At 34.4% G+C, this 13,480-nt stretch overlaps 1 protein-coding gene across 1 annotated transcript in view; it reads left to right on the top strand.

Moving 5' to 3' along the window:
* Positions 1-13,480, top strand: part of ZNF292 (zinc finger protein 292) — a 93,184-nt gene that overhangs the window by 62,169 nt on the left and 17,535 nt on the right. The window contains exon 5 of the mRNA XM_040238836.1: positions 8,984-9,186. Within this exon, the coding sequence (XP_040094770.1) occupies positions 8,984-9,186 (203 nt within the window). The remainder of the gene's footprint in view (positions 1-8,983; positions 9,187-13,480) is intronic.

Below are 13,480 nucleotides of genomic sequence, written 5' to 3'. Positions count from 1 at the left end.
TGTATAGTAGAGTGTATATGTATATCCCAATCTCCCAGTTTATCTCCCCATCTTTTCCCCTTGGTAACTGTAAGTTTGTCTTCTATATCTGTGACTATTCTAGTTTCGTAAATAGGTTTATTTGTACTCTATTTTTTTAGATTCCACATATAAGCGATATCATGATATTTGTTTTTCTCTGACTTACTCAGTATGATAATCTCTAGGTCATCCGCTGTTCCTTTTTGTTGTTATAGTTTGATACAGGTCCTTTAGCAGATAGGAGTTTGGCAAATATTTTCATTTACTCTGTGACTTGTTTTTCTTTACAGTGCCTTGCAGAGGGCAGTTTTAAATTTTAATAAAAGTCCAACTTATTTTTTTTCTTTCATGGATTGTGCTTTTGTTGTTTTATCTAAAAATAATCACCAAACCCAAGATCATATAGATTTTTCTCCTCTTATTGCCTGGACCCTGGAGAAGGAAATGGCAACCCACTCCAGTGTTCCTGCCTGGAAACCCCTATGGGCAGAGGAGCCTGGCAGGCTACAGTCCATAGGGTTGCAAAGAGTCGGACACGACTGAGCAACTTCGCTTTACTTTATCTCCTGGATGTATCATATTAATAGTTTTGCGTTATGTATTTTGGTCTGTGATACATTTTGAGATAATTTTTGTAGAAGTGTAACCTAATTTATGTTTGGTGAATCTTTCTTGGTTCTTAACAGTCATATTTCTAATGTATTAATTTTAAGACTCTTAGGAATATATTTATTCCTCTAGTCTACAGTTTGCCAAATGTACCTCAAGTCCCATTTTAAAAATTATATTTTCCCACCTGTTTCCATTTGCTCCGTTGTTCTATCTTTTTCAATCTAAAGGTTATTATCAGACCCACCAATTCTCTCTGCCATCATAAAAAATGAATAATCAAACCCAAGGAGCAGAGACTCTTCTCAAGAAGTAAACCACCTCCACCAGTTTGATTATATTCAGCTTATTTGGCACGCTTGTTTAGTTGCTGTGTTGTGTCCAACACTTTTCCGACCCCATGGACTATACCCTTCCAGGTGCCTCTGTTCATGGTATTTCCCTGGCAAGAATACTATAGTGAGTTGCCATTTACTTTTCTAGGAGATTGCATCGCAAGCAGATTCTTTACCACTGAGCCACCAGGGCAGTCCAGGTGGTAAGCTAGGGGTCATCTTTTTAATAACAGTTTGCATAGGTTAGTACCAGGTGCTGACAGTCATGGTGTATGCACCCTTGGTCCTGAGCCTGCTGTTTTTTCTTTTTTTGTATATGTCATTATTGTAAAATCTAAACTTTGAAAGAGCTCCCTACTAACAGTTACACTGAATTCCTTCAGCCCTTTCCCTTCTATTTTGGAATAATTTGCAGTTGCATAAATTGTGTTTTTATTCAGCTTGCCAGTTCTTTCTTGAATTCTAAGCCCTGGGGTTCATTTTTTGTTTTTTGAACTCCTTGGTTTTCAAAGGAAATTTCTAAAGCTTAAGATTTTCCACAGTTCTTATAAATCCTTCAGAGCTTTGTGAGAAAATAAGTCTTTATTTCAGTAATAAACTTTGCCTTTTAAAATAAACAGGAGAAACATGCTGCTTGGTTTGCCAGATATTAGCATATCTACAATATAATAATATTTTAAAGGAAGAGATGGGAGGAGAGAACAGATGAAAGCAGGCCAGATCTGATTACATGCAGCTGAATTTGTTTTCAGATAGAAATCTCTAGTTCTTTGACTTGTTGAAACTTTTCCTGTATTTTTTATGGGCCTGTGTGTGTCTTCACCTGTATATTCTATGTATAGAATACCAAAATGGGTGATTCTGAAACCTACACTTAAATATGTTGACGGTTCTTTTGAGTGTTAAAACATTTCTTATACAAAATCACTAAAAAAGAACATCTTGTAGATTATACATTAAGCAAGCTTAAGAAATACAGTTCTAACATTTCTATTTGGTTATCTTTTTTTTTTTTTTTAAGTTAAAAATTTTTTTTTGCTTTCTCTCTCTTTTGCTCTTACTGACCTTGTCTTGTTATAAAAAATAAATAAGTGGAATATTTTGGATTTTATTTTTAAAAATCACTGCTAAATTAGATTGCCCTCTGTTTAGGTTTTACTTAGATCATTGAGGATCAGTGACTCTGGATAGAATTAAGCTGATGGAATTTAACAGCAGTAAAATTGTAGAAGTGTTCACTTTCCTATTTCAGACTGATGTTTTATTTTGCATTTTGTTAACCTTAATTATATTCTACTGTTACATAACTAGATATATGGTGACCACCAATATTTTATTTTTAGTAGTAATGATTTAAAACAGAAACTTACTGAATTTTCTAAACATCCTAGAAAAATTCATTGTTTCTGTTCTAATGAGTCTGATTTCATTATCATGTTATATGGATAAAGACGTGAGAATTTAATTAAATGTAATAGTAATAATTAAATCTTATTCCACAAGAAAATTTTATGGTTACATACTTAACTTTTGTTGTTGTTGTTCAGTTGCTAAGTTGTGTCTGACTCTTTGCAGCCCCATGGACTATAGCACACAAGACTCCTCTGTCTTCCACTATTGCCCAGAGACTTACTAGATTCATCTATAACATGGAATTTTAAAAATTTATATAAATTCTGTTTTACATCAATCATGCCAAACATCAGTTATGATCATAAAGTTTCAGGCTTAATGACAAAGCAGGCAGTTTAAGCACTTCTGAAATCTTCAGTGAAAATGCTGTTTCTTGAAATTTAGCTTATTCTCTCAGGAAAGGGTGAGAGGTTGGGTGAAGGAAGTGCTAAGCTTTTATTAAATTTCTGAATTTGAATTTTTTGAACTAATAATGTGGAATTGATTTTTTTATTGCAATTTTTTCTTGTGGTTAAAAACAATAAAATGTATCATTTAGTCATTTTTAAGTGTACGGTTCAGTAAGAGTTCAGTAGTGTATTGTATGTTCATACTGTTTTGAAATGTATCTGCAGAACTTTTTTAATCTTGCAGAAAGATTTTATCACTTGCAAAAATTATTTTAAACAATAGCTCCCTCCTTTCCCATACTCCACTCCCAGTCCCTGGTTAGTCAATGTTCTGCTTTTTGTTTCTATGACTTTGACTACTTTAGATACCTCATATAAGTGGAATCATACTACATATTTACCTTTTTTTGACTGGCTTATTTCATTTAACATAATGTCCTCCAGATACAACTGTTAGCATGTGACAGAATTTCCTTCTGTTTTAAAGGTGGATAATACTACATTATATGTATATGCCACATTTATTTATCAGTTCACCTGTTGATGGACATCTGGATTACTTCTACCTCTTGGTCCTTGTGAGTAGTGCTGCTGTGAACACGGGAGTGCAGATGTCTCCTTGAGACCCTCCTTTGACTTCTTTTGTGGCATCCAGGAGTGGGATAGCTACACCACATGGTAGTTCTGTTTCTGGTTTTTTGAGGAACTTCTAGACTGTTTTCCTTAGAGGTTGTATCATTTTATAGTGCTATCAATAGGGCACAAAGGTTACAGTTCCTCTACATCTTCAACCAACATTTATTTTCTCTTTTTGTTTTGTTATTGTGTTTTTGAAAGCCATTCTGAGACAGGTGTGAAGTGATATCTCGTTGTAGTTTTGATTTGTATATCATTTTTGGAGAAGTGTCTCTACAAGTCCTTGTTGTTGAGTTATAGGAGTTCTTTATATATTCTAAACATTAACCTTTTATCACATATGTAATTTGCAAATATTCTCTCCCATTGTTTAAGTTGCCTTTTTATTCTGTTGATTCTTTCCTTTGATGTAGGAAGTTAACTTTGACATAGTCTTATTTTTTTGTTGTTGTTCTTGGCTAACCCTTGGTATCATATCTAATAAATCATTACCAGGTCCAGTTCTTGAAGCTTTTCCCCATTGTTTTCTTCTAGAAATTTTATAGTTTTGGGTATTATATTTAGGTCTTTAATTCATTTCAAATTTATTTTTTTATATGGTATAAGGGTTTAATTTTATTCTTTTACATATAGATACCCAGTTTACCCAGCACCATTTGTTGAAGAGACTATCATTTCCTATTGTGAGTGGTCTTGCCACCTGGTTGAAGATTATTTGATCATTTAGTGATGGTTTATTTCTGAGCTTCTGCTATTCTGTTGCATTGCCTGTATTCCTGTTATGCCACTTTTGATTGTTTTGTAGTCCATTTGAAGTGAGGAAGTGTGAGACCTCCAACTTTGTTCTTTTTCAAAATTGTTTTGGCTGTTTGGGATTCCTTGAGATTGCATATGAGTTTTAGGGTCAATTTTTCTATCTCTTCAAAATAGCCATTCCAGTTTTGTTGGGATTACATTGAATCCATAGCTTGCTTTGGGTTATTGGACATCTTAACCACATTAAGTCTTCAAACCCATGAACATGGGGTTCCTTTGCATTTCCCTGTGTCGTCTTTAGTTTCTTTCAGTAATGTTTAATTTCTTTCAGAGCTTCCCTGGTGGCTCAGACAGTAAAGAATCTGCCTGCAGTGTGGAAGACCTGGGTTCAGTTCCTGGGTTGGTAAGATCCCTGGAGAAGGTAATGGCTACCCACTCCAGTATTCTTACCTGGAGAATTCCATGGACATAGGAGTCTGGTGAGCTGTAGTCCATGGGGTCGCAGAGTCGAATGTGACTGAGCGACATGAATTCAAATTCATTCAAATTAGCTGTTTGCTTCCCAGGTGGCACTAGTGGTAAAGGACCCACCTGCCAGTGCAGGAGACGAAAGAGACTCGGGTTCAGACCCTGGGTTGGGAAGATTCCCTGTAGAAGGGCGTGGCAACCTGTTGCAGTATTCTTGCCTGGAGAAGGCCATGGACAGAGAAGCCTGACAGGCTACACTCCATGGAGTTGCAAAGAGCTGGAAATGCCTGAAGCGACTTTTAGCACACACCGAGTGTTTATAGGTTTCACCGTACAAGTATTTCACTCTCTTGATCAGGTCTACTAACTACTTTATTCTTTTTGTTGCTGTTAGAAATGGAATTGTTTTCTGAATTACCTTTTCAGTTTGTTCATCGTTAGCGTGTAGAAATGCGTCTTGTTTTTGTGTTCTGATTTTGATATCCTGCAACTTCGCTAAATTTATTTAGTGCATGTGTGTGTGTAATCTTTAGGATTTTCTACCTATAAGATGATGCCATCTGCATTCAGATGATGATATTTCTTCCTTTTTATTTTGGATGCCTTTTACTTCTTGCCCAAATGCTGAATCGATTTTAAGGGAAAATAAACTATTTTAATAGAATAGGTGATGCAGATTCATGGAAGTTACGATGGGAATTTTGGAATTTACCGTTTGAACACAAGGGGAAACCACTTGGAGATTTTAACTGGGAAAGGAGAGTTGAGTATGTTCTTCAGGGATGTGGGGTGGGGAGCATCCTGAGTCCTAGTGGAGATGTGTTAGAAAAACTAGCAGAATGCAACAGAGTGGTCTGGGAGATTAACAGTTTGATCTGAGAGAAGGGGGCGAATGGTAGGTGTAGAGGTGGAGAAAAATGAATGGGATTAAGTAGTTAGGAGTTTGGAAGTGACAGGATCCTATGGTGGATCGTATGACAGGATTGTAGGTTAGGATAAGGAGGAACAAGGCAGAAAAGGAAAATTTTTATACTACCTTTTAGTTCTCTTTAGTTTTATAACACATATTGTGGCATAGATATTTTTGTATGCAGAGTTTGAAATGATTGTGAAACAGCTAGCTGGAGATGCTGCAAGGGAAATTATGTGCAAATCTGAATGTGGAGATAGACACTCAATAAATAGATTTGACTTCACTTTGAGGGGAATCCAGGACCTAGTCCTAAATTTTGATGTATGGTACATGATCAGCTAATATTTACATAAAGATTTATCACAAATATTCAACTTACATATTGTAATAGTTTAAAAATTAATTATCTTTCATGTTTTTCTTTTTACTATTACGTAAATGGCATTTTATGGAAAGAAGGCCATTATTACTTTAATTGAACTGACAATATCACTCATTTACATTGCCATTGTAGGTCATCCAGATCTCTTGACAGGGTTAAATGTAGTAAAACCTATTTTTTCCTCCCAAGTACGTAAATACACAGAAAATAAATAAAAAGGCTACCCAAGTAAAATTCAATGTATTTTATAGTTTTCTGGGATGGAGGTGGGTTAAAGCAGGTAGGGAGTGAAATTTGATGTGACTAGCTACTTAAGGATAAAGATAAAGCTTTTTTTCAAGAGTCTGATCACCTTTGATGTACTGTTATAACTTTGTAAGGAAAACATGTCCTGGAGTGGAGAGAAATAGAGAAACATATAGAGGAATGAGGGAAGGAAAGCAGGTTAAAGGAAAATGGAGAAGGAGAAGGGGGATTGTGGGGAGTGAGTTTTCCTCCCCTAAGGGAGAGGTTCTGAATAGAGCGTTAAATGTAATCTACTTTTGATCCATTTGAACCATGAGCTTCAGAATACATAATTACTTTCCTCTGAAAACAAATGCTACTTCACAGCTCTTTAAGTAAAAGTGCTATTCTAACAAGTAGTAGGCACACTAGCTAAAGAAGAATTTTCTTTTTCTCATTGCATCACTGTGTTAAGGTGAAGTTTGCAGGACTGGTCTGCTTCTGGTCCCGGTTTTATTGTTAACTGGTTTTATGACCCTGGGAGGTCATTTGCTTTCTGTGAGCCTCAGTTTACTCATCTGCCAAATGATGGAGCTGGATAAAATGATCTATAAAGCTCCTTCTGCTCTAATATTCTGTATTTCTTTGAAATCTGTTTTGCGCTAAGTGTGGCAATGGTTTCCCATTGTTTAAAAACACACACACAAGTATGTTTTTGAAATGTATAGTAACATATTCTACTCTACTTGAGTTAGTACAGAAATTATTTTGTATAATTTGTCATTCTAACTACATGCTGCATTTTGAGATTTTAGGGACTGTTTGAAATTCTATTAAGATTATCATTAGTTTCATTTAAAAGTTGCCACCTTTAAATAATTTTTTCACTATGATCTTCAGAGTTCTGCTGAGTATGAGTTATTGTGGGAGTATGTGAAATAATTCCCAGGCTTTTTACCACTAGTGTTTCCTGGAACCTCAGGCTGTTTCTTAAAGTCCATAACTTATAGCCAGAATAACTTTTAAAAAAAACTCTCATTTCCTTAATGTTTTCATTGAAAATCTTTACAGATTTTGCTTTGGCTATTGAGCTAAACTATGAAAAGGTATTTGTAGTGTAATTGTCCTAACAGAATCATGTGATATTGAAAAGAAAAGTAATGCCCTATGTATGTCAGACATACCGTCAGAGGTACCAGAGGGTTATACAGATAGCGTTATTTATCTGTGTTTAGTCTTTATACTTTTTTTTTTTTTTTTGGTGTAGTTTAATGTGTAAAGAATAGAGAGTAGCAGGAATAAGGTCTAGACTTCAAGAAAAGGATGAAATTTGGGATCCTGTATTAAATTGCTTATGTGCTCATGGTTTTAATACTTAGGAGCTTTGATCATACTATGTTATAGAAGAATATTTTCATAGTGAGTATGGTTAGAGCTAAAGTTACTAAATGGTAGCAAAGTATATTTACAGAGAGGAAGAACATCTTTTATTTTCCATGTTCTAACCCACAAATTACTAGACATGTTTTCCAGTCCTTTCACAAGTTGAGAAATCTTGTGTTTTATTTATAGGGCATATAAAATTTTATCACTTGAAAGCCTTCCAAAGGCTAACCATCACTAAGTAAATTTTTAAGCACCATTTTCATCCTGGTAAAGAAAACTTAGGGAAAAGTTTAAATTTGTGTTTGTTAAATTTTAAAATCTCCTTCACGAATTAGGAAAAAAGTTAAATTCTTCCTTGTAGTTGATCAGACAAGCACTCAGAAATTCAAAGTTTGAACAGAATGAATATTTATTATACATTAGCGGGTCTTAAGCAAGTGTTGAGGTTTATTGGTTGATACTTTTAAAACCTAGAGAACTTTCAGCAGACTACCCTCCAACCCCTTATTTATTTTTCCATAGGTAATTTAAATTTGTCCTAAGATACCTATTAAGGCAAGATAGGGCTTCCCTGATGGCTCAGTGGTATAGAATCCACATGCAGTGCAGGAGCCTCAGAAGATGCGAGTTCCACCCCTGGGTCAGGAAGATCCCCTGGAGGAGGAAATGGCAACCTGCTCCAGTATTTTTGCCTGGAAAATCTCATGGGGTCACACAGAGTCAGACATGACTGAGCATGCTTGCTCAGACTTGACCTTTTAAAATGAAAAATACATCAACAGAATTGAACACAATATTAGTTGAATTTCATCTTCTAGAATATCCAAACATCCTTTTGTGGTTACCATATAAGAATCCTCCTGCCATCACAGGAAATGCCAAGAGAGACAGGTTCAATCCCTGGGTCGGTAAGATGCCCTGAAGTAGGAATGGCAACCCACTTCAGTATTGGCTGGAATAGTTCATGGGCAGAGGAAACTGGCGGGCTGTATAGTCCATGGGATTGCAAAAAATCAGGCACAACTGAGGGACTGCACATATACACATATGAGTGTGTAATGCCCTCACCCTGCAAATTTCTAGAAATGCTAACCCCTAATATTCAAGAATAAAAGCTGTGGGAGAAAGAATTTAGTATAATTTTAATAACACTGACTCAGAATTCAATGCAAAATTATTTTTATAATCAGGAATTCAACTCACCTCTTGTAAATCACTATAAATGGTACTTTAAGGGGCTAAAGTATTAATGCAACTCTAAAAAATTAACTACGTGATCATCTTCTGCTGATAAGATCAAATATTTTGTGACAGTCTGAGAATAACAGAAAATTGCAACAACAAAAATGTTTAGCTTCTCTGCTTTAAACAAATATTCCTTGTAAGTATTTGTATTGCAAATGAACTATTTACCAAATGTTAATAATCTATTATGTCTTGTTTTTTAAAGTGAATGAATTTTTAGCTTTTGAGGGTCCCATCTTGTTGGATATGAGAATTAAACATCTAATCAAAACAAATCAGTTAAGTCAAGCAACTGCTCTAGCAAAGCTGTGTTCTGACCATCCAGAGATTGGTACAAAAGGTAGTTTTAAGCAAACTTACCTTGTCTGTCTTTGTACATCATCACCAAATGAAAAGTTAATCGAAGAGGTGAGTATGTTTTCTTTTGTCAGTAACTATTTTTTAAAGTAAAACTAATAATTTTTAATTATATTAGAATGTCTTTGACTTCCTTTTCTCTTAAATAGTGAAGAGCCATTGTTATCAGTGTTAAGTTTTTGATGTGCTCTTAGATAGTGATTGTAAGCAGCTTTCAGGATTATATGTAAACATTTCACCTAGCTTCTACTTTAAATAAACTGGCTGGGTTTTTTTGTTTTGTTTTGTTTTGTTTTGTTTTGTTTTTCCGGAAAGATGGTGGTAGCTTAATTTAGCTAGCATTTTTTTTATTAGTGTTTGGGCTTTAATTTCAGTTTTACCTGACTTCACAATACTTGCAGGTTTTAACTAAGTAACTTTAAAAAATGTATATGTCTTGCCCCTAAGTATACTCTTTCTCTCTCCCTCTGTATACATATCTATCTATATTCATTTTTATTTGCATAGTTTAAATTTGCATGTTTAGTTTTTCTTTGTAAGACAAGAGATTGTGTTTTTTTCACTTCTAGTTGGCATAAAGCATAGTATTCATGTATTTGTGTATTTTATACTACAGATTTCTAAAAGTAGAATCGTAATCCAAATGGGATTTTGCATCTTAGAGGATTCATAATTCCAAAATGAAGTTGAAGACAGGGTAGGAGAATTGAAAGTTGTTGATCAAAAAAGCAGAATATGTATATAAAGAGAATAGATAAATAAAACTATAATACACTGGACAATGATGTGTATATATGTCTTATATCTCTAATATAAGTATCCTTTGATTCCAAAGCAGTAGCGAATGGAGAACAAAGGGATTGTGGGACAGATTTTAGGATATGCAAAGGGAGAAGCTGAAATAAAAGAGAGGACAATTAACAGAGGGTACATGATCCCCTGAGTAAATGGAGATTGTAATCAGAATCCAGAAGAAAGATAACCACTAACAGAAAGCTAAATGCCCACATGAGGTTAAGGGTTGGGATTACAATGGTGATTGTGTGATTTTTCTTGAGAATAGAAAATAAAGAGGAAGATGATAGCCTTGGACCAACATGAGAAGCCTGTTGTGTATGTTTTGGATAATGAGGATCCTAGGAAGAGTTTCTAGACCGGATGAAGTAGAGCCAAGGGCTCTGGCTTAGGAGATTAGTTTGGATATTAGCTATTTTTCTCTTTAGTGTTTCTCTTTTATCTCAGGTAATGCTTTTTTCATCGCTGTTTAATAGGAGCTAAATAGATGATTGAAATTTTCTTATTAGTCAAGAATAACTTTGTAGGCAGTTCATTGGCAGATGTATAAAGTTTCTTGAGATTAGCCTTTCAAATGTGTGTGACATTTTTTAGTCCTTAAATAGTTATTATGATATTGCATCCTGTGTATTTTTCAGCTTCATTTAAGTTTTCATTATCAGTTCCGTCCTAGCCCTTAATTAAGTCTGTCCATCTGCTCATCCTTCCTTCAGCAGATTTTTATTAAGTAAATGAAAGATGTCATCTAAACACCAAGGGGGTTGTAAGTGAGTAAAGCCTGGGTCCTTAGAAGCATACCTTCTAGCAGGAACCTTCTAGCAGGAAACTATCTAAAGATAGGGTTGTTGCATCAACTTTTAAAGTCCTGTTGGAAGTTGAAGACTGAATTTGTTATCTCCAGGAAAGTCTCTATTTCTGGCTATCCTGAATAGTCAAAAAAAAATCTTGCAGAACTGAACCTAAATTCCCTCTTGGTTTAATTATCCGGAGTTAAGTAACAACAGCCCACCCTGCTGTGGGAGATCCTCAGGAAAATTCTCTCTGAGGACCCTGGGTATCTCTGATGTCATATGAAGTTGTTTTTTCCTTCTCGTTTTAAGCAGGTGGAATTAAGATACATCATGTTCTTTAAGCAGAATACACAGAATCAGTTTCCCCACCCAGAAGCCAAACTAGATCACATACTGTAGAACAGAACAGGATATGTGTAAGTCTAACAACATTCCTTGTTAGAAATCCCTTTTCACTTAGAGATTGTTTGATTATTCATTTATTTTTCTATTACAAACATGTTGAAACTGAGTCTTCATTGTTCCAAGTGAAGTAAATTCTGTCATCACTTCTGCCCCAAGGAAAGTAATCACTTTGGAGCAATTGCCCAAACATTGCCCCCTTCGGAAGAGGTAGGCTCTCTCCCTCACATGACCCACTTCAAACATTTCCTTTACCTATCTGGTTCTTGTAAACATTTGAGGTTTTTACCCATTCCTTAGAGTAGGTGGGAATAGATATTGGCAAGAGTCGACCATGACCTGGACCTATAGTCTTTGTCCAAATGAGCCAGTAAGCAAGGAATTGACTATTTCTCAGGACCCTTCCGCTGTGATAGAAATAACAGCTACCCCTGGTGGATGGCCGAGGAATGAGGCTGAGAGAGACCAGTGTTTATCTGGCTTCTCTTTAAGGACTGGGCTTTGGCCTGGGTTCTTGGTGTCAGTATAAAAATGAAGCTAGCAGTGTTTATGTTATATTCAGTATTTCTATTGGCTTTGTTGTCAAACTAAACATAAAAGTAAAATCTTCTACTTTGCCTCTGTTATTTCCCATTTGACCCAAGTAATCATTAACTGTGAAATTTTTTTATTTCTAATATTTTTACATAGAAACATACTTTAAACATGCACACATCCTGGCTACTAGGCACTTTTCCTGATCTTAGTATGGACATCTTTCCATATCATTTCTTTACAAATCAACCTCATTCCTTCTCCTGGCTACCTAATTCCATAGTATAGATTTGTAATTAATATTTTAGTCAAACTAGAGGACATTTAAATTGTTGCCTGGTACTTATTGATACATCCTTTCATTCTCCTTGGGGGTACACTGGTGGGGTAAATTTCTATAAGTAGAATTGCTGAATCAGAGAACCTACACATCTTAAATAGGGCCATGTCATCCCCCCGCCCAAAAAAAAGATTATATGAGTTATACTCCCATAAACAGTATATGAAATTTTTTTTTTGCTTAACACTATAGATTATTTGTCTTTTAAATCTCATGTAAGATTTTGCTACTCTGAGAGTTTTTTAAAAAATAGTAGCTAATTATTTTAGTGTAACAGGTTTACCGTTTAAGTCCTTTTCTGGATGGAGGAAAGCAGTTATATTTTGATAAGCAAAAAGCTTCTCCTGAAATGTGTTCAAGCCCATACATTTTAAAAGTGCACTTGGTGAATGTATGTGAAATATGAAATGTTCTGTATCTTTTGAATATCTGGCAGAAAGCCATATTAAAACATAAACGTCATTATTTGCACTTTTGAAATAACTTTTACACTTTACAAAGGGATTTAGCAAAGTATATCTTTAAACAGTATAACTTTAGCAAAGTATGTCTTTAAAGTTAATGCTAATTGACTTTAAGTGTTTTATTCATATTTTTAAATTTTCTAGTGTTAAATTTTTGGTCATTTTTTCAAAGCAATACAGAATAGATATTTGTAACATATAAATAGTCCCTATATTGGTAATATATTGATAGTCCTTACTTTATGCTGCCTTGGATTATGAGAAATAATTCTTGCTCATTGATGGCTAAAGTTGACCTATGTTTCACTTGCACAGTTTTAATTCAGCCATTGATTAGGTTTCATTTTCTCTGTAGTGTCCTATCTTTTTTTTCAAGTGGGGTATCTATATTAGGGAAATAAAGGCTATTGAATAATGTATAGTAAAAATTGCTTCCATAGCATACCAATAAAAAGTGAAGTTTTGTGTATCATTACATATAGCAGATGTTTCAGTTAGTATGTTGTATATTTGTGGATTTATAGTCGTTTGTTGTTGTTTGTTTATAGCACCTTTGTTGTTTTTATATTTTACATAGATATATGTTATATTATTAAGTGTAAGCTAATACAATATCCTTGGAAAAACTATTATATATAATGTACACATTTTTCATTATTTAACCATTCAGTAAGAACATCTTAGGTTTTTAAAAAACATGAAAATCTGATACAAAATAAATTAGACTTCCATGATGTAAGAATTTTTTTAAATTGAACTTGTAAAATCAGCATTAGTCAGTGAAGATGCTCAATGTACTTATGCAGTATGCTTATGTAGAAGTCTAGAAAAAGCACAGACTTTGAAGCTAAATCTGGGTTGAAATCTTGACTCTGCTAATTAAGCATGCAGCTTTGAGCAAGTAACTTAATTCTCTGAGCCTTGTCTCTAAAAAGAAATAGTATTAATATAAATTAAATAGTAATATAAATATAAATAGTATTAGTATAAAAAATAGTAATAGTATATACCAGGCAAGC

This window comes from Oryx dammah, unplaced genomic scaffold (genome assembly GCF_014754425.2).
Source record: "Oryx dammah isolate SB20612 unplaced genomic scaffold, SCBI_Odam_1.1 HiC_scaffold_4, whole genome shotgun sequence".
In the NCBI taxonomy this organism is placed as follows: domain Eukaryota; kingdom Metazoa; phylum Chordata; class Mammalia; order Artiodactyla; family Bovidae; genus Oryx; species Oryx dammah.
The sequence above is the reverse complement of the archived record's forward strand: the minus strand, read 5'-3'. Positions and strand labels throughout refer to the sequence as shown.